Source organism: Grampus griseus (assembly GCF_964374135.1).
Source record: "Grampus griseus genome assembly, chromosome: X".
Lineage (NCBI taxonomy): Eukaryota > Metazoa > Chordata > Mammalia > Artiodactyla > Delphinidae > Grampus > Grampus griseus.
In genome coordinates this window covers 8,829,006-8,849,640 of record NC_138999.1, presented here as the reverse complement: position 1 = coordinate 8,849,640, position 20,635 = coordinate 8,829,006, and the positions used below count along the sequence as shown (strand labels likewise).

Sequence of the window (20,635 nt, the reverse complement as noted above, 5' to 3'; positions counted from 1 at the left end):
GTGACTTAGGCTCTGGGAGAAAGTTCTGGCGACCGAAGGAGCTCTCCGTCCTCACGCCTTTTCCTAGAAGGCTGGTGATGGATCTCCTGCTTCTGCCCCTGCCGGGGCACTTGGAGCGCGCTGGTGGCGCGTGAGCCGGGAACTGCCCTCCACCGGCCTCGGCGAGCCTTGGCCCGACCCCGTCTGGCAGCCTCGCCTGAGCCCCCTTGTTTTCTGCGCCCCAAAGCGCTAGCAGTTCCGAGAGCTGGAAGAGGGTGGCCCTCAGGCACAGCCCCGCCGAGATGTCCGCGCAGAGCCTACTCCACAGCGTCTTCTCCTGCTCCTCGCCGGCCTCGGACAGCGCGGCCTCGGCCAAGGGCTTCTCCAAGAGGAAGCTTCGCCAGACCCGCAGCCTGGACCCGGCTCTGATCGGCGGCTGCGGGGGCGAGGCGGGCTCAGAGGGCGGCTCGCGGGGGGCCACCGGGGGCCGCGTCTGCTCCCCGCTGTCGCTGGCCGAGGGTCTCGGCTCTCGCTTGGCGTCCTCTCCGCGGGGCCCGCCTCCCCGGGTCAACCGACTCCCGTCCCCTAGACCCCTCTGCTCGTCCTTCTCCACACCCAGCACCCCGCTGGAGAAGTCACCTTCTGGCAGCTTCCACTTTGACTATGAGGTCCCCCTTGGTCGCAGCGGCCTCAAGAAGAGCATGGTATGGGACCTGCCTACAGTCCTAGCCGGGCCGGGCAGCGGCCGCAGCACCATCCTCTGCTCCTCCGGGGGAGGCCCCAACGGCATCTTCGCTTCTCCCAGGAGGTGGCTCCAGCAAAGAAAGTTCCAGTCCGCGCCCGACAGCCACGGCCAGCCCTATGTGGTGTGGAAGTGTGAGGTAGGGCCCGCTGCCGCGTGTCCTCACGGCCCAAGGCTGGACACCTGGGCAGTTCTTTAATTCCTTCTCATTTACAGAGCCAGGGACCCACTGAGGGCTTTTCCCGGTGTGGCTGTTCCTCTTTGGCTGGTTAAATGGTGTCTGCAAATGGGGCGTCCCTAGTGGCCACCCACACGTGTCTTCTTAGGACTTCTTGGCTCCCCTTTGGAGCAGTGGTAGGAGCTAGAGGAAGAGGTGCTTTCCTTTTTGTGCTGCAGGTGACTTCCAAGGGTCATCTTATTCCTTCACCCAATGTTGATATTTTTTTGGAACTCAAATGATCTATTTCCAAGCTGTTTGTCAGGATTGGAGGAAATATATTTTGAAATGTTTCTGCCATCTGGTTGTTTTACAGAGAATTCAGGAACATTATTCTTGAGGGTGTTGTTGATATGTGTGTGTGTAGGTCTGTGTGTTTGGGGGAGTAACTGCTAGAATTCTCTAGTTTTGATCTTTTCTTCTCCCTAAAGGTCTGATTTAAGAGATCTGTGGTACTGAGTACTCGTTTAATCCTGGAGAAAAAAAAATCTCTGCCTAAGGCTATGAAAGATCATGGAAATATACCCAGATTCCACTAAGGGCTACTAGTAGTGAAATATACATGAATCAGGAGTCGTTAGTAAATAGGGAGCTCAGAGGGAGGTATTTGGTACCTTTATAAACGTTTGCTCTCTGGTTTAGAAGAGTGGAGAACAGAGCTAATGGGAAACTGTGGTTGATGGGTACTTGGAAAGCTGCGTGCTTTTAGAGAATAAATACTAGTTGTTTTAAAAATGAACAACTCCTAATCTCTTTTCAGTCCACAAACTCTATAGATTTGCCTTGGATCTGTTTCCATAAGGAGAGATTCCATCCATTGTAATTAAATGTTTTAAAGTACAGTTAGAATTACAGAAATGAAATGAAATACCATGTAATTGCTGGAGATTTAGACTAAATAAAGGAAATACAACCAAGAAAAACAGCGAGAAAATAGTATCCAACATCATACCTTGCTCTGTTAACGTGAGTGACTGTGGAATTTTGGCTTTTATTAGACTGCCTTAGAAAAATCAGCAGTATTTATCAGAAATACTCGCGTCACATATTAGTAAAATATTAGTTACTGTGTCAGAGTAACTGCTGCTGTTGGGTGGGGAGCATGGATTACAAAAACTAACAAACACTGCTGACTGTTCTGTCCATTTTCTTGAGGAAGATAGGCAGTAGAGAGAAAAGTCAAGTAGGAAGCAAGAGATTCTCTCCAAACCAGGGAACTTAGCATTAGAAAGAGGGTCAAGAATAAATGTTGAATCTCTGTTGGTCTTTAGAAGGGCCTGGATTCCTACTCTATATCAGAAGCACACATTATCAGATCAATCTGTAGGAGTTGAGAGAACTGCAAAAGCAAGCCAAGTTCTTGGACTGGATAGCCACTGACATTCATGTTTCAACCAATTACATCACTAAGAACGTCTCTGCTTTTCTTAGCAACTGTACATACTTGGAATATAGTATATAGATGCTGTTTGTTGCTCTTATGACTGAAAGGCAGTCTACTGTAGATGATCACAACTGGTTAGAAATTTTCTTCTTATCCATTAAAATTCCATAATTAATGGACAAGTTCCTGAACTTCATCAATACTGGGTGGCTTCAAACTGTTCTGTGCAGTGTAGGGGCAGTCTGCAAGCTCACCTACCATGACTTTCACCTCTTTTCAGTGGTTAAAACTAAGTACATAGCCATCTAGCAAAAGAACAAAATTTTCTCATAAAATGTGTGTGTGTGTGTGTGTGTGTGTAATCCCTTTATTCTTGAGGCAGACATGGAATGACTGGATGGAATCCTGGCATGAAGGTCCAAGGCTGGTTTTGTTTAATGGAGTCCCAGATATCCTAACGTAACCCCGGGGTATGGAATTTAATGGCTTGGATTACGTTTCAAAGGTTTAATGCCCTGGAACCCTCTCAAAAACCAAGGAAATTCGTCCTATTGAGCACTGCTTGTCCTTCTCGTTTGAAAGCAAGCTAGGTCCTTTGTCCTAAAAGAGAATCTTTAATGATGCCAAAAGTCTGGCAAATGAACACCTTGCAAGGTTACTTATGGGCCCTGGAGGGGAGATTTGGATCGTACAGACTTGGTTCTTATGCTTCCCCTGGTTGCTCTGGTTCAGGGTTTCTCTGCCTCTGCGCTGTGGACAGTTGTGGCTGAACGATTCTTTGCTTTGGGCACTGTCCTGTGCATTGTAGGAAGTTCAGCAGCATCCTGGGCCTCTACCCACTAGGTGCGAATAGCAGCCTCCCCACCAGTGTGACAATGAAAAGTGTCTGCAGGCACTGCTGGATGTCCTCTGAGGGTCAAAACTGCCCCACCTGAGAACTACTACACCAGTGAGTTGAATGTAGCCCCCCCATGATGGCCATCTTGACAGCCCACAGAGTGCTTTCAGCTGGCAGAAAGTTGCCTCGGGGACGTCTTCCCATTCCAAAAGCATGTGGAGCCCTCTTAGTGTTGCGTGCAGATTCCACGGATCTCTTAGGGTTTATTCAGCTTTTCAGTTTCTCTTCCGTTGAATCCATAGGCAAACCTGAGAATTCACCTTCGTTCATGTGTAGCCAGTAATGGATCACATCCACTTCTACTTAGTTCTTTCAGCAGATTCTCTGGTTTTAAACTCAATTGTTCGTACAAGGGCACCTGCTCCCAAGACTCGCATAAATGCCTGTAGCTCTATGCCTTGTGCTCACTCAAAGCTCACAAATGGCTTTTTTATGGCCTAAAACCAGGAGGTGTTAGACAAAGTCAGCTACAACTCAGTATTTCCTTACTGCGTGTTTTAGGATTGCTTTAACGAAAACTGATTCATGGACATGCTGAGTAGAATATCTATTGAGTAGAAAAAGGGAGAAGACGAAGGGATAAATGGTACATGGTAACACAATTGGTATATACTTCTCAACTTTGTTCTTAGCAGCCAGGCTCTGTCCTTGACTCGGATCATAAACAAGGGAGTAAGGTCTCATTCTAACTCTGGGGTTCTCCTAATTCTTTTGGATCAGAGCTGAGATTATGCTCATAGCTGACATAGAGTTTGGCAGCCTCGATAACCCATAACTAAAATTATTTCTCTCTTCATGACTTCTTTTCTTCACTTACGCTCCAAGAACTTCTTGAGCACAAGCATTTCTCTATGTACCAGGAATGCAGAGAGGCTAAAGTATGGTGTCGCCCCTTAAAGAGTCTAAGGAGGCGGATGGATGAGTCAACCAAGAGCTGCGGTGCAGAGGGTCAGCACAATCAGGGACTGGGGGATGGGATTCTCCGTGCTTTGGGGAGTCCTGAAAGGCTTCACTGTGCAGAGAACACTTGAACTTGATCTTCAAGGGTGACTGCCACTTAGAAGAAGAAGGGAAGTGATTCCTTGATGAAATAGAAAGGAGTGGACCTGCAAAGGCACAGAGGTGTTGGTGACGCTAGAGTTTCCAACAAAGAGGACTTAGAGGGGCTTAAGTGCAATAATTTGTTTGGAGGAGGAGGTTAAGATATATGCGGTTTAATGTATGTAGCAACCACATGGCTTTTTATATAACTACCTAATGAAACCAGAAATTAGACACCTGTTTGTGGAATAATAAGTAACTATAGGCTCAGGTAGAAATGGCAGGAGGACCAAAGCACCTCTTGACATCAAATCTGCAGGGAAGTGAAAGGATGTATTGATAGAGTGTTTTTGAAGTTAGAAGTTTGGTGTGCCTGGAGCACAGGCTGTATCTCACTGTGTGTCGGATAATAGTATTCAACAGGCTGGGTAGCATTAATTATGAAGAGCCCCACTGTGCATGTCTCAGGAGTTTGGACTCTGTTTCGTAGAGCAGTGCTTCTCAACCTGGAGACAGTTTGTTCCCAGGGGACATTTAGCAATGTCCAAAGACAGTTTTGGTTGTCACAACTGGGGGTGGTGATGTTATTACCTTCATTTTGCAGCTGTAACAAATTACCCCAAACATATGGGTTTGAGCAACACAAATTTATTATCTTATACTTGTGGAGGTCAGAAGTCTGAAATAGGTCTCCTTGGGCTAAAGTCAAGGTGTCGGCAGAGCTGTGTTCCTTCTGAAGGCACTAGGGTCTGTTTCCTTTGCTTTTCCAGTGTCCCCCTGCCTCCATCTTCAATGCCAGCCATGTTGCATCTCTTTGACTCTTCTTCCAGTCATTTCTTCCTCAGGCTCTCTTAAGGGTGCTTCTGATTACATAGAACTCACATGGATAATCCAAGATAATGTCATTTTTTTAAACATCTTTATTGGAGTATAATTGCTCGACAACAGCGTGTTAGCTTCTGCTATATAACGAAGTGAATCAGCTTTACTTATACATGTATCCCCATATTCCCTCCCTCTTGTGTCTCCCTTCCACCCTCCCTATCCCACCCCTCTAGGTGGTCACAAAGCACCGAGCTGATCTCCCTGTGCAATCTCATTGTTTTAAGGTCAGTTGATTAGCAACCTTTAATTCTACCTGCAGCCTTAATTCCCCCTTGCCGTGTAAGCTAACATATTCACAGGTTCCAGATATTAGGACGTGGGTATCTTTGGTGGGACATTATTCTGCCTACTAACAGGGGAGGTGCTAGTGGCATCTAGTGGGGGAGAATCCAGGGACACTGCTAAACACTCTACTAGGCACAGGACAGCGCCCACAGCAAAGAATTATCTGGCCCTCAATGTCAATAGTGCCCAGGCTGAGAAACCCTGCGGTGGAGAATGGGGTAAGTTGGTGATTTTTAAGCCTGAGTGTGTAACAAGACTGGATATGTGTTTTAGAGAGATCACTCTAGTGTCTGTGGGGGTAATGCATCAGTAGCGTGAAACAAGCAGGAGGACAGATACTCAGAGGATGTAGGCATGGGGAAACCACGCCAAGCATCCTGCAAACAGATGGGAGTTGCCATAGAAACATCATACTTCTGTATTTCTTACTTTTCCACTTTAGCAAATTGTTTTCTTGCACTGTTGAACTACTTCGAATAGGTTGGTTTCCGTAGACCACTGGTTTTCAACCAAGGGGTGGGTTTGCAGCCTGGACACATTTGGCTATACCTGTTGGTGTTTTCAGTTGCCAGAGTTGAGGCAGGGGGTGTGTGCTACCGGCATCTGATGGATAGAGGCCAGGGATACTGCTAATTGTTCTGCAGTGCACGGGACAGACTGCTGCAACAAATGATTATCCTGCTCAGCTTTTCAGTAGCACCGAGGTTGAGAAACGCTATATAATTTATTACTTTATACAAGAAGCTGAATTCTAGGTTTTGCTTTCCGGTACCATTTTCTCTCATGTTTCTGGCTTTACTCTGTCATTTTTTCTTTTTTGCTGGTATATGTCAACCAAGACTTTGAATTGGAAAAAATACCTTTTTGAAAGGTATTGAGGATAGGAAAAAATATGGGGTGTCTCAATATATGTGTAAGAAAGAATTGAATTGTAAATATGTAATGACAGAAACTGGAATTAGAATTTAAAACATGGGCAGAGAGGAATATTGTGATTAAAAATAGAGGCTCGCCCATGTCACCAAAGAGGAAGTAATTAGAGTAAGACAGCTTCAAACAGGAAATTGACAAAGGGCATTTTACAAGGAATTATGTCTGAAATCAACATAATGGCCTAAGAATTTATAACTTAGGAAAATAGTTATTCAGTTTTCATATGCTTTCTCTTGGAGTATTTCTCTGCTACAATTCATTTCATTTCTAAGGTAATTTTTATTTCTACTAAAAATTTTTTTTAACATCTTTATTGGAGTATAATTGCTTTACAATGGTGTGTTAGTTTCTGCTTTATAACAAAGTGAATCAGCTATACATATACATATATCCCCATATCTCTTCCCTCTTGCGTCTCCCTCCCTCCCACCCTCCCTATCCCACCCCTCTAGGTGGTCACAAAGCTCCGAGCTGATCTCCCTGTGCTGTGTGGCTGCTTCCCACTAGCTATCGGTTTTACATTTGGTAGTGTATATATGTCCATGTCACTGTCTCACTTTGTCCCAGCTTACCCTTCCCCCTCCCCGTGTCCTCAAGTCCATTCTCTAGTAGGTCTGCGTCTTTATTTCCCTCCTGCCCCTTGGTTCTTCATGACCATTTTTTTTTTAGATTCCGTATATATGTGTTAGCATACGGTATTTGTTTTTCTCTTTCTGACTTACTTCACTCTGTATGACAGACTCTAGGTCCATCCACCTCACTACAAATAACTCAATTTTGTTTCTTTTTATGGCTGAGTAATATTCCGTTGAGTGTATGTGCCACGTCTTCTTTATGCATTCATCTGTCGATGGACACTTAGGTTGCTTCCATGTCCTGGCTATTGTAAATAGAGCTGCAGTGAACATTGTGGTGCATGACTCTTTTTGAATTATGGTTTTCTCAGGGTATATGCCCAGTAGTGGGATTGCTGGGTCGTATGGTAGTTCTATTTTTAGTTTTTTAAGGAACCTCCATACTGTTCTCCATAGTGGCTGTATCAATTTACATTCCCACCAACAGTGCAAGAGGGTTCCTTTTTCTCCACACCCTCTCCAGCATTTATTGTTTGTAGATTTTTTGATGATGGCCATTCTGACTGGTGTGAGATGGTATCTCATTGTAGTTTTGATTTGCATTTCTCTAATGATTAATGATGTTGAGCATCCTGTCATGTGTTTGTTGGCCATCTGTATATCTTCTTTGGAGAAATGTCTATTTAGGTCTTTTGCCCATTTTTGGATTGGGTTGTTTGTTTTTTTGATATTGAGCTGCATGAGCTGCTTGTAAATTTTGGAGATTAATCTTTAAGGTAATTTTTAACCTAAATAGAGAATAATATGAAGACAAGTTCTTTTCAGATTGAATTGAGCTTCCACCAGAATTTTGGGATTTGAGGGTTGGCAAGAGCAAATTTTAGACTCTAAAAGGACCTTGGGTAGCATCTAGTTGCAAGCTCCTTACTTTATAGTTAAAGACAGGGACTGAGGGCTTCCCTGGTGGCGCAGTGGTTGAGAGTCCGCCTGTCGATGCAGGGGACATGGGTTCGTGCCCCGGTCCGGGAAGATCCCACATGCCGCGGAGTGGCTGGGCCCGTGAGCCATGGCCGCTGAGCCTGCGCGTCCGGAGCCTGTGCTCCGCAACGGGAGAGGCCGCAACAGTGAGAGGCCTGCGTACCACAAAAAAAAAAAAAAAAAAAAAAAGACAGGGACTGAAAGAGTTAAGCCCAAACTCGGACAACAAGCTGAGGGCAGAACCAACCCTGAAGTCCTCCTTGACTCTCAATATTAACTGCAAAACTTCTGGAAAAAGTAAGCGACCATGAACATCTAGAACCTTGGCAATCTTTTTTCTATCCCCATTACTTAATGAAACAATTTTCTCAAAGGTGCCCAAATCCGTGGACTTTCTTCGACCTCCTTTGGCTGGACTTCTGGTCAGAACTGACAGCACTGTTCTGCACCGTCCCCCACCCCCTTTCCCCACCACTCACAGAAGAGTCTCAGCTCCCTCCCCGTTGCCTGCTTCTCAGTCTGTAATGTCTCTTCCTGCTCTTCTGTTTCTGTGCTTGTCATCCATGCATCCCTACATTCAGATCATTCTCCCTTCATGATCTCGTTCACTTTTGCGACTTCAGCTATCATCCCTCTTTGGGACACTCGTAACTCTGTGTGCTTGAGCTCCTAACATCTATTTCTGATTTCTTGCAAGACATCTGCTCGCGATGCCCACTACGTGACTGAGGCAGAACGAATCAGCCCCCTTTCCTCTGAGCACACTCATTTTCTGTGTTCCTTATTTCTGGTTGGTGTCACCATTCTTAGGCCGGCTTAGTTTTACCAGGCCAGAATGTCTTCAGTTTCCCCCTCTTTTTTTTTTTTTCTCCTGTCATCTCCAATAAGTTATCAAATCCTGTTGTGTTTACTTCTCATTCGCTCCATTCTAGAAAGGATTTGAAGAGGAATGTGTCCAAGTTCTTACATCTCTCTCCAGCTGTTCCTTCTCGTTGTCACTGCCTAGATTGGGGCCTCATTTGCTGTGGCCTCTGCTTGGTCACCCTGCCTTCAGTTTCCCCTCTTCCCATCTGGCTTATGGGCTTTCTACTCCAAAGACACAATTGAAATCGTGTTAACTCCCTGAGTAAAAACCTTTGCTGGGACTTGGTGTGTACAGAATGAAATCCAAACTGCTTAGCCAGTCATTTCAAAGCCTTTCACGCTATAATCTTAGCTGACCTCCTCCTCTTTCCCTAGGAATTCTCGTCCAACAGAACCAAACTGGCCACTCAGCCAGGTTGTCATCAAATATTTATCAAGGGCTGGCTATGCAGTAGACACTGGGGAATGTATGCAGAGTAAACAGGCACGGCCCCACAAGGTGCTTACATGTTTGTGAAAGCAACACTTTCCAGTAAATAAATCCCTGCACTTCCTCAGAATGCTGTGGCACTGTGACAGGAGGACCGTGGTACAGAATCCCCCCCCCCCCGCAAGGATGTCCATGTCCTAATTCCCAGAACCCATGGATATGTTACCTTATAAGGCAAAAGAGACTTTGCAGATGTGATTAAGTTAAGGATCTTGAGATGGGGAGACGATCCTGGATTATCTGGGTGAGTCTAATGTAATCACAAGGATCCTTATAAGAAAGAGGCAAGAAGTTCAGAGTTAGAGAAGAAGATATGAGGACGGAATCAGCCAGAGAGAGAGACAGACAGACAGATGTAGAAAGAGAGAGAGACAGAGAGACAGAGAGAGACAGAGAGACAGACAGAGAGAGACAGAGACACGCACAGAGATTGATTTTGAAGATGCTACACTGTTGGCTTTGAAAATGGAACAAGGAGCCGTGACCCAAGGAATAGGGCAGCCTCTAGAAGCTAGCAAAGGCAAGGCAACAGATTCTCCCCTAGAATCTACAGAAGGACAGCAGCTCTGTCAACATCTTGATCCTAGCCCATTGAGACTTCTGATCTCCAGGACTGTAAGAGAATAAGTGAGTGTGTTTTAAGCCATGATGTTTGTGATAGTTTGTCACAGCTGCCATAGGAAGCTGTTACAAGGACTAAGGAGGTCTGGGATGTCTCAACTGAAGCCAGTGGGTAAGGAGGCCTTTGCCAAACACAAAGAAGGGAGGTGGTAGAAAGAATGGCCTGTAGTTAAAAGAGGGGCGTAGCATGCTTCAGGAACTTAGAGAAATCCAACTGGAAACACCTATAGGAGCAGGATGATGGCAAAGAGTAAATCTGACAGGGCCTTGGGCTTCACGATACAGCTCAGGATTTTATGATTTAATGTAAACGTTCTCTGCAGGGATTTTCTTCTCTCCTCATTCTGCTTTTCATCACCTGGTTCCATATCTATCTGAGAAGACTCCACCATACTTTATGGCTCAACCAGATATCACCTTCAAAGAAATGTTTTGACTATCATACGTGTCATGACATATTCACGATTTACGCAAATGTGAGCTCAGCTAGGTTCTGATTTTTCTAATCTGGTGTCCGCATAAAGGGAAAGTGTTTTATATCAGACTCCATTCAATGACTGAGGGAATATGTGTTCTGACAGTGGTTTTCCAAATCCTGGGGATACACCATTGGGGCATGATGTCTTTTTAAATTTTTTTCCTGAGTAGGTATTCTTTTATTTTGTCAAAAGAAGGTTACAATTTTCTGTAACTTTCTACATTCACAGAGAAGGTTAACACACGTAGATTAAATTAGTTCTGTTTTATTAAAATCTGCATTAGGGGACAAACTGGAATTTATGCAACTCTGCCCTGATTGTTTCCGATGTTTTATTTTTAATTTTTGCAGACAGGAAGACAAAAGTCATCCTCACCTTTGCTCCCCTTTCTGTAACGGGCACGATGTCTTGGTCTAAATTTTACTGCATCCTCTCTGGGTCATTGCTTATGATAAAGAGACTATAATTGCAACTATGTTACAACATGGCAAAAAATGGAAGGTAGTGTGTGAAAAAATGGAATTAGTTATTGTGTTAACTAGTAAATAATGATGTTTTCATTAGCTACCAGGGAAATACAAATCAAAACCACAATGAGATACCACTTCATATGGCTATACCATAGCATATATATGGCTATAATAAAAAAGACAGATAATAACAAGTGTTGACAAGGATGTGGAGAAATTGAAACTCTTATACACTGCTGGTGAGAATGTAAAATGGTGCAGCAGCTTTGCAAAATAGTTAGGCAGTTTCCCAAAAAGTTAAACATTGACCATATTACCCAGCAATTCCACCTTTAGGTATCTACCCAAGAGAACTGAAAATACATGTGTACATGAAGACTTGTAAGTGAATGTTCATAGCATTATTCATAATGGCCAAAATGGTGGAAACAACCAAATGTCTATCAACAGATGAATGGGTAAACAAAATGTGGTATACCTATAAAATACAAGATAATTCAGCAATAAGAAGGACTGGAGTACTAATACATGCTACAACATGGATAAACCTTGAAAACATTATGCTAAGTGAAATAAGCTTGTTACAAAAGGCCATATATTGTATGATTCTATTCATATGACATGTCCAGATTAGGCAAATCTATAGAGACAGAGAATAGATTAGTGGTTGCCAGAGGATGGCAGTAGAGAGTGATGAGAAGTGACTGTTAATGGATACCTGGTTTCTTTTTGGGGGGATGAAAATGTTCTGGAGCTAGGTAGCTGTGATGGTTGCATAGCCTGAGGAATATACTAAAAACCTCTGAAGTGTACACTTTAAAAGGGTAAATTTTATGGTATGTGAATTTAAAAAACTTAATTAATTAGTTTATTTTTGGCTGCATTGTGTCTTCGTTGCTGCGCACGGGGTTTCTCTAATTGTGGCAAGCGGGGGTTACTTTTCGCTGGAGTGCGTGGGCTTCTCATTGCGGTGGCTTCTCTTGTTGCGGAGCACGGGCTCTCGGCACATGGGCTTCAGAAGTTGTGGCTCGCGGGCTCTAGAGCACAGGCTCAGTAGTTGTGGCGCACGGGCTTAGTTGCTCCACGGCATGTGGGATCTTCCCGGACCAGGGCTTGAACCCGTGTTCCCTGCATTGGCAGGAGGATTCTTAACCACTGTGCCACCAGGGAAGCCTGGTATAGTGAATTTTAATATCAATTAAAAGAGAACACTGTTTATGACTTTTAGAAAATATATCAATATTGTTGCTACATCATCTTTTCAGTAAAACATAAACATAAATGTAGATGAGCAGAGGTATGTTGTAGGCCCAGTCCTAATGTATATTAAATGCTGTCAGCAAAAGGTGCAACAAGGAGGTAGTAATGCCTCTGGCAGATTCAATGGAGGAGAGAACAGCCAGCCTGGGATTTCCTGAGACTGGTTACTGTGGATATTCTATGTCCTGATTATTACGCTTTGGAAGCAAGTGCAGAGAAGCTATTAAAGAGATTGTTTTTCAGAAAAGGCAGAGACTTTAAAAAGTACTTACAATCTTGAAAAATTGCCTGGCCATATCACACCAGAGCTATTAAATAGCCAAAGATTTTCAGGAGTCATGAGAACTAAAAGCAACTTGAGAAACTACCCATCAAGTCATGTGCTGATAGACCCAAGAGGAGAAGGCTGAGCTTAGAATGTCTTTGAAGAAATTGGACATGAATTGAGTTGGGTGACCCATGGATCAAGGAAAATAATGTGGTTTTGCTTCTGTATACCTGGACACTCATGGAAACAGGTGAATTAATACTACCTACAGGATCTGAAGTGTGAATAAGCATCACTTCAGTTCTCAGCTTGCATTGCCAATAACCTCATCCCTCAGGGGTTCAGAAACAGTTAGGCAAGCTGGTACTGAGACCCAAAAGTGGATGGGCAAGGGGAAAGATAAACCTTAGGTGACAGTAGGCACGTTGCATCGGGGTTTATTATAACAAGGCCTCTACTCTAGTTAATAATTTGGTCCATGGAAGTCCTGAACTGGGCCACCAGGTTTTCTGGCTTTTGAACAAAGTAGCATTCTGCTTATATTGGAACTTCCGATTGATTCCTTGCCCACTTATTTCAGTTGATAGGTGATGATCATAATGATAAGCGAAATAACAATTAGTATTTGTAGAATGCTCAGCAGTTTTTTGTTATTACAACAACTCTGCGGGGCGATAGTATCATCCTTCATTTTGCAGGTAAGGACACTGAGACTGCGATTAAGAGGCAGCCAGACTTAGTTGGAGAAGAAATGAAGTGAATGAGTTAGAGCTGGACTCTGATCCAGACCACCTGGATTCAAATCCAGGCTCTGCTCTGTGACCTTGAACAGATTACAAAGCATCTTTCTGCCTCAGTTTCCTCATCTGTCAAATGGGGATAATTAAAGTCCCTACCTTGAAGAGTTTTGTGAGGACCTCATGACCTGATTACTTGGAAAGTGCCCAGCACATAGGACGTAGTAAAAGATACTAAGCAGAGTAAAGGGTAAGTAAAATGGAAGACGTGTCCAGGTCATACAGCTAGGAAGCAACAAAGGTAGGACTTGAATTAAAGTGTTAGTCAAAAATATTTATTCTGCACCTACTCTGTGTGCCAGGAACCTTGATCTTTCCACCGAGGCACTCAAAGAGGGCTTAGGTGATCAAGTGAATGAATAGACCTGGCTGATTTGGACAACAGCAGAAGGCAATTGAAAATTTATTTTGCAAGCTGTTAAGTAAGGTATACTTTTTATGGTAGGCATTGGAGCAACAGCAGGCTGTCGCCCCAGGCTTTTGGACTAGTGACTTGGAACACAGGAATCTACCAGACTTGCATTGTGGATTTGGTGTAACACAAGACATGCCAGCAAGCCAGGGGGTAACCTTCATTCCCACACACTAGTCACAGTAACTTCATTGCATCAGACACTTTTTGTTTGGAGAATCCTTAGCATGTTGGGAACTGGATAGCTCCCAGTCCAGCCCTGGTTCTCTAGCTGGCAAATGGCAGTGTGGTTTCTCACTTCAAGCCGGGTGTTCTTCTCACTTCCTCATACTACCACTATCTTGTGAGATCAAGCTGACTGTTGTTCACGGCTAATCTCATCAACGTCTGTGCAGGGTAACAAGGCAGCATCACTAAATCGAAACAATACCATCGACACTCAGATGCTTTTTTTTTTTGCTCAAAATCTAACCATAACTCCCATTTCATTTCTAGTCTGACTCCAGCATTCTATGAACAAAACAGAATATTGGGATGGAAAGGTCCTTAAAGGTCTTCTTTCTAGTCCAGACATCCCTGCGATACTTAAATCCTATCTACGACATCCCCAGTTTATGCCCAGCACTGCCCCCCGCCCCGCAATGGAGACATTTCACAGTTCTGCCTTTAGATAATAATGGACATGGAAATTCTTCCTGGAATTGTGTTCAGAACAAGCCTCCCTGGGACTTTTATCACGCTACAAACGAATTCTGCCTCTCCTGTCATACAGATAATTACCAATATTGCATTTTTATTGTCAGTAAGGAAGTATGGGTTAGCTTAGCTTTCATTCTGAGCGTCCACACAAAGTTTGGTCATATTTTCTCTTTGGCAGAGAAAAATTATGAATATATTAAACCAGAATTGAGGAACAGTTTAAACGAAAGTTAAACTATTGACCCGAAGTTATCTTGCAAACTACTTAGAGAAATCCAGGATTAGAACTTTCTGTCTCTAGGTTCTTGCTGCCGACCCAGTGAGTCAGGTTTCTTCCTGTGATGATTTATAAGAGAGCTCAAAGACAGGTGCAGTTTTCATATCATATCACAGAGGATGGCTCTGGGTCTTTCTGCAAGCCTCCAAAGAGGCATGTTGAATCTGGCTTCTAATGGTAGTATATTGTCAAAAAATGGTGTTGTCAGAACGTGTTTGTCAAAATGCCAAGAAAATAAATGTGAAAGACGATATGGAGATGGTAAGCAGGCTTGAAGGTCAAGGAGTGTGATATGAGTCTCAGACTAACTTCAGAAGCTCTGAGTCATGAACTCAGCAAGTATATTGTCGTTCTGCTGCAATGGCAATATTTTAATCTTTTAATTTATGATTGAATTGGAAATAAATGACTTTTTCCTGTATAACTGAAAGTGCACTGTTAAAGATCAGTAAAGTATTATGCAAACGATCAGATATTTAGGTTCTTGTTCAGGGTTCTTTTAATTGAAATGGGTTATTCAGAGTTACAAGTTGTTTTAGAAAGTGAAATAGTTTCTCTCTCTCTGCAGTATTATTCGGAGTTGTGGCTCTCCCTGTGGGAGAGGGATGGGAGCTAGATGCAGAAGAGTCAATGGGTCACAATTGTCTAGTTTGCCTTTCCTCATCTAGAAATATCCCTTTTATAGGAAATGTCTAAAATTATGCTATGTATTTTACTGTCCCCATAAGGTATCATTCCTAATTTATATAAAGATATGGCAGACATAGCTTATGTAAATGTTCATCTGAATCTAAAACCATTCTTAAAAAGTAAAATTATTTTTTTTAAAGTTCACCGAATAAGAAAGTTGAATGATCAAGAAGAAAATTAACTTAGCATACCTACAAAGATTCCCTTTGAGTCATTAATTAAATGTTTCTATGCAATATTTTTGCAGTGCAGAAAGATTATTTTTTTTCTTTTATTTGGAATGACTTCTGCAGTTTTAGACCACAATCTATTAGTGTAATTTTTCTGAGTGTATGTCTATTCATAAACTTTTAAATTCATGATAACATCTTGCTTTAGAAATAAAAATGATTGGTTGGATGTTACCATATATAATTGGAACGATATGGATAAATTATTTTTATGAAAATAAAAGCTTTTAAAATTTCATGAAAAAATTGTAGGAAGGGCGCAGGCTCTGTGTCTTAGTTTGAGTTCCTCCAAAGGAAGGGCCTGGGTGAGTGCAGTTTATTTGGGAGGTGATCCGGGAAGCAGGAATGAAGAAGAATGAAATGCCGTTATAAATTTGTGCCATAAAGTTCACATCTGTGGACAAAGGAATGACCAAGGTTCCACCAGGACCACTGGGAAACACATAGAATGCCTCTGAGGATCTTCTACCCATGTTTCCATTATCTACTGCTATATAGCAAACCACCCCCAAACTTAGTGGCATGATTCTGTCAGGAATTAGATCAGGGCTCAGCTGGGCAGTTCTGCTCCACATGGCATCAGCTGGATTCACTCATTTGGACGCTTTTAGCTGGTGTCTGGGAGGCCTGGAAAGTTCAGGATGTCTTCACTTACATGTCTGGTGCATTGGTGATCCTCCATGTGGCCCCTCTCTCTAAGAGGATAGCGTGAGCTTCCTCACTGCATGGTAATCTCATGGTATTTGGTCAGCATGAGTCACAGGGCCAGCCCAGATTCAAGGGCAAGGGAAATAGATTCCACCTGTTGATGGGAGAAGCAAAAGTTATTTGTGGCCTTCTTTGATCTGTCACAAGCTAAAATATGGAGAGCTGGAGAATGTCTCCATTGGTTTCCATCCTCCATTGGTAGAAATTCCTTCCAGGCTTTTGAACTACCTTGTAACCTCTGTCACACGACCAAGCGTTCACTGGAGCTGGCTCACTAGCAGCGCAGAGGTCCCTGTGAGCTTGAACAGAACTCCCCAGCACAGTTCTGACTGAGTTCAAAAATTTTAGCACAGGCTCATGGGGGGCAGCATTTAGGATCAGTCACCCACAATCTTAGCCAACCGGAAGCATCACTGAAGGATGGTATAATCATAGATTTTGGAGGTGTATTAGCCCAGGGTCAAATCCCAGAGCCACTTACTCATAAGGTGTGAATTTCAGTGTCTTCACCTTTAAAGGGAATGTAATTGTATTCACTTTGTAGGAGGTTGTGAAATCAATTGGTGAATGCACTTAGGACCCGTGGGCTATGAGGTGTCACGCAGAGGTGTCTGTTTATTACTCCATCTGCTTCATTCTAAAATGCTGTCATAGGCAGATGAACATAGATTTTATAATGCTTTCAGAGGAAAAAAGGCAACAATACTATGGTGAATATAAATAACTACCGTTTAAGACACAATTTTAGGCTTTTTATACTCTAAGGAAAATATGCAGTACTCGAGGAAACTATGATACAGTGAAGTTTTTCCTCTACACTTTACGTTTTGATTTGTGTACAATAGTTTAAATTGTATCAAACAGTGCTGTTTGTTTCCTGTCAAATTTCACATGCATACACCCATGAGTAAATGGCAAAATAAGCCCTTTTTTATGCAGAGTTGGGGCACAGAAGTTGACTGTACATTCAATCCTATAGTAGTTGTTCATTAGGGAAGAGTTATTACATTGATTTATCTGCCGCCTTTAGGGAATTTCCACATATTCTTCAGTTGGCAATAACTGCAGCTCATAACCCCCCACTGGCTACTGAAGTATCATTGTGCAAAACAACTTGTTCTTAGAGCTTTTCAGTCTACTCCATGGAGATCCTTCCAAATGACTGGATGTTAATAAAACAGAGCAACACAAACAAGTATCTTGGGTTAGAACTGGCTTTCTAAAGCTTAGAGGCGTGGGGTGGCAAATGAAGAAATTTAATTTTTGATATCATTAGTTGATAATGATAATTGATATCAGCTGCTGGAGTAGTGTCAATCATTCTTACCAATTACTTCACTCATTCATTCATCAAACAATTCAGCATATCTTAAGTGTTGAACTCTGGGTTTAGCAAGATGATAATTATAACAGTATTTTTGAATGCTTGCCTTGAGCTAGCTATCCTATTCATGCTTTAAAAAGCAATGGATCACTAAATCCTCAAAATAATCCAGGGAAGTCCAAAGCCAATAAATGGCAAAGGTAGGATTTAAATCCAGCTCTGAGAAAACCATAATTCAAAAAGATGCATGTACCACAGTGTTCAGTGCAGCACTGTTTACAGTAGCCAGGACATGGAAGCAACCTAAACGTCCATCAACAGATGAATGGGCAGAGAAGATGTGGCACATATATACAATGGAATATTACTCAGCCATACAAAGGAATGAAATTGAGTTATTTGTAATGAGGTGGATGGACCTAGAGTCTGTCATACAGAGTGAAGTAAGTCAGAGAAAAACAAATACCGTATGCTAACGCACATATATGGAATCTAAAAAAATGTTACTGATAAACCTAGTGGCAGGGCAGGAATAAAGACACAGACGTAGAGAACGGACTTGAGGACACAGGGAGGGAAGGGGAAGCGGGGATGAAGTGAGAGAGTGGCACTGACATATATACACTACCAAATGTAAAATGGATGGTTAGTAGGAAGCAGCCGCATAGCACAGGGAGATCAGCCCGATGCTTTGTGACCACCTAGAGGGGTGGGATAGGGAGGGTGAGAGGGAGACGCAAGAGGGAGGAGATATGGGGATATATGTATACATATAGCTGATTCACTTTGTTATATAGCAGAGACTAACACAATATTGTAAAGCAATTATACTCCAATAAAGATGTAAAATAAATAAATAAATAAATCCAGCTCTGAGAATTCCACCCAGAAAAGAAAATAACATGTGGTCCTTGTTCTGAAGGTCCTCAGTCTAGGGGGACACGTAATAACCATAATAATGGCTAACAATTATTGAGCACTTACTTGAGTCAAACTCTCTTAGAATTACTTTACTTGCATGACTTCATTTAGTTCTCATATCAACTCCATGAGTTGTTATTATTAGGCTGGCCAAAAAGTTCCTTCAGTTTAAAAATAAAACACACATTTTTCATTTTCACCAAGAACTTTATTCAAAAACGTATTCACCATTTTGTTCCACTACCTTCTGCCATTTTCCAGACAAATTCATAATTCCATCTTCCCAAAGCTTTTTATCTTTTGAGCAAAGAACTGTTCCACGTGCCTTTTATGGCCTTCCAGGGAATTGAAATTTTTTCCATTAAGAGAATTTTGTAAAGACCGAAATAAATGGAAATCTGAAGGTGCAATGTCTGGTGAATACGGCGGATGAATCAGACCTTCCCAGCCGAGCTGTAACAGGTTTTGCCTGGTCATCAGAGAAACGTGCGGTCTTGCGTTATCCTGATGGAAGAGTATGCATTTTCTGTTGACTAATTCTGGACACTTTTCGTCAAGTGCTGCTTCAGTTGGTTTAATTGGGAACAGTACTTGTTGGAATTAATTGTTTGGTTTTCCGGAAGGAGCTCATAATAGAGGACTCACTTCCAATCCCACCGTATACACAACATCCCCTTCTTTGGATGAAGACCGGCCTTTGGTGTGGTTGGTGGTGGTTCATTTCACTTACCCCACAATCTCTTCTATTCCACATTTTTGTACAGTATCCACTTTTCATCGCTCGTCACAATTTGTTTTAAAAACAGAACGTTTTTGTTACGTTTCATTAGAGAATCGCATGTGGAAATACAGTCAAGGCTTTTTTCGCTTAACTTACGTGGAACCCAAACATCAAAGCGATTAGCATAACCAAGCATTTATTGTTTGTAGATTTTTTTGATGATGGCCATTCAGAATGGCCATCATCAAAAAATCTACAAACAATAAATGCTGGAGAGGGTGTGGAGAAAAGGGAACCCTCATACACTGTTGGTGGGAATGTAAATTGTTACAGCCACTATGTAGAACAGTATGGAGGTTCCTTAAAAAACTAAAGATAGAACTACCATATGACCCAGCAATCCCACTACTGGGCATATACCCCGAGAAAACCATAATTCAAAAAGGCACATGCACCCCAGTGTTCATTGCAGCTCTATTTACAATAGCCAGGACATGGAAGCCACCTAAGTGTCCATCGACAGATGAATGGATAAAGAAGATGTGGCACATATATACAATGGAATATATCTCAGCCATAAAAAGAAACAAAATTGAGTTATTTGTAGTGAGGTGGATGGACTTAGAGTCTGTCATACAGAGTGAAGTAAGTCAGAAAGAGAAAAACAAAGACCATATGCTAACACATATATATGGAATCTAAAAAAAAAAAGTGTTCTTGAAGAACCTAGCGGCAGGACAGGAATAAAGACACAGACGTACAGAATGGACTTAAGGACACGAGGAGAGGGGAGGGTAAGCTGGGACGAAGTGAGGGAGTGGCATGGACGTATATGCACTACCAAATGTAAGATAGATAGCTATCTACCAATAGCTATCAATAAAAATGTTTTAAAAAAAATAACCAAGCTGGTTATGTACCAAATGATTTTCAATTTTTTTTAACAGAGTATAATTGCTTTACAATGGTGTGTTAGCTTCTGCTATATAACAAAGTGAATCAGCTATACATAAACATATATCCACTCTCTTTCAGACTCCATTCCCGTATAGGTCATTACAGAGCACCGAATAGAGTTCCCTGTGGTATACAGTAGGTTCTTACTAGTTACCTTTCATATATAGTAGTGTATATATGTCAATCTAGTGGGTTCATATTGTTCCCCAATAAAAGTGGCAAAGACAAAAATGATCAGTTCTCAAAGTTAGCAAGTTGGCAGAAAAATAAACACCTTATAATTTGGTATCAAACTTCATAGAGTAATTTGGCAATACCTACTAAAATAATATCAATGTATGTACTTAAAATTTTTTTTTAAATTTTTTTGGAGTATAGTTGATCTACAGTGTTGTGTTAGTTTCAGATGTACAGCATAGTGATTCAGTTATACATATATGTATATATTCATTCTTTTTCAGATTCTTTTCCCATATAGGTTATTACAGAATATTGAGTAGAGTTCCCTGTGCTACACAGTAGGTTCTTGT

The 20,635-nt window shown here is 42.2% G+C and overlaps 1 protein-coding gene across 1 annotated transcript in view; it reads left to right on the top strand.

Annotated features, from left to right (window-relative positions):
• Positions 1–281: 281 nt before the first annotated feature.
• ARHGAP6 (Rho GTPase activating protein 6) overlaps positions 282–20,635 on the top strand; it is a gene marked incomplete at its 5' end in the record, with an annotated part of 486,010 nt that continues 465,656 nt past the window's right edge. The window contains one exon of the mRNA XM_082681871.1: positions 282–860. Within this exon, the coding sequence (XP_082537997.1) occupies positions 282–860 (579 nt within the window). The remainder of the gene's footprint in view (positions 861–20,635) is intronic.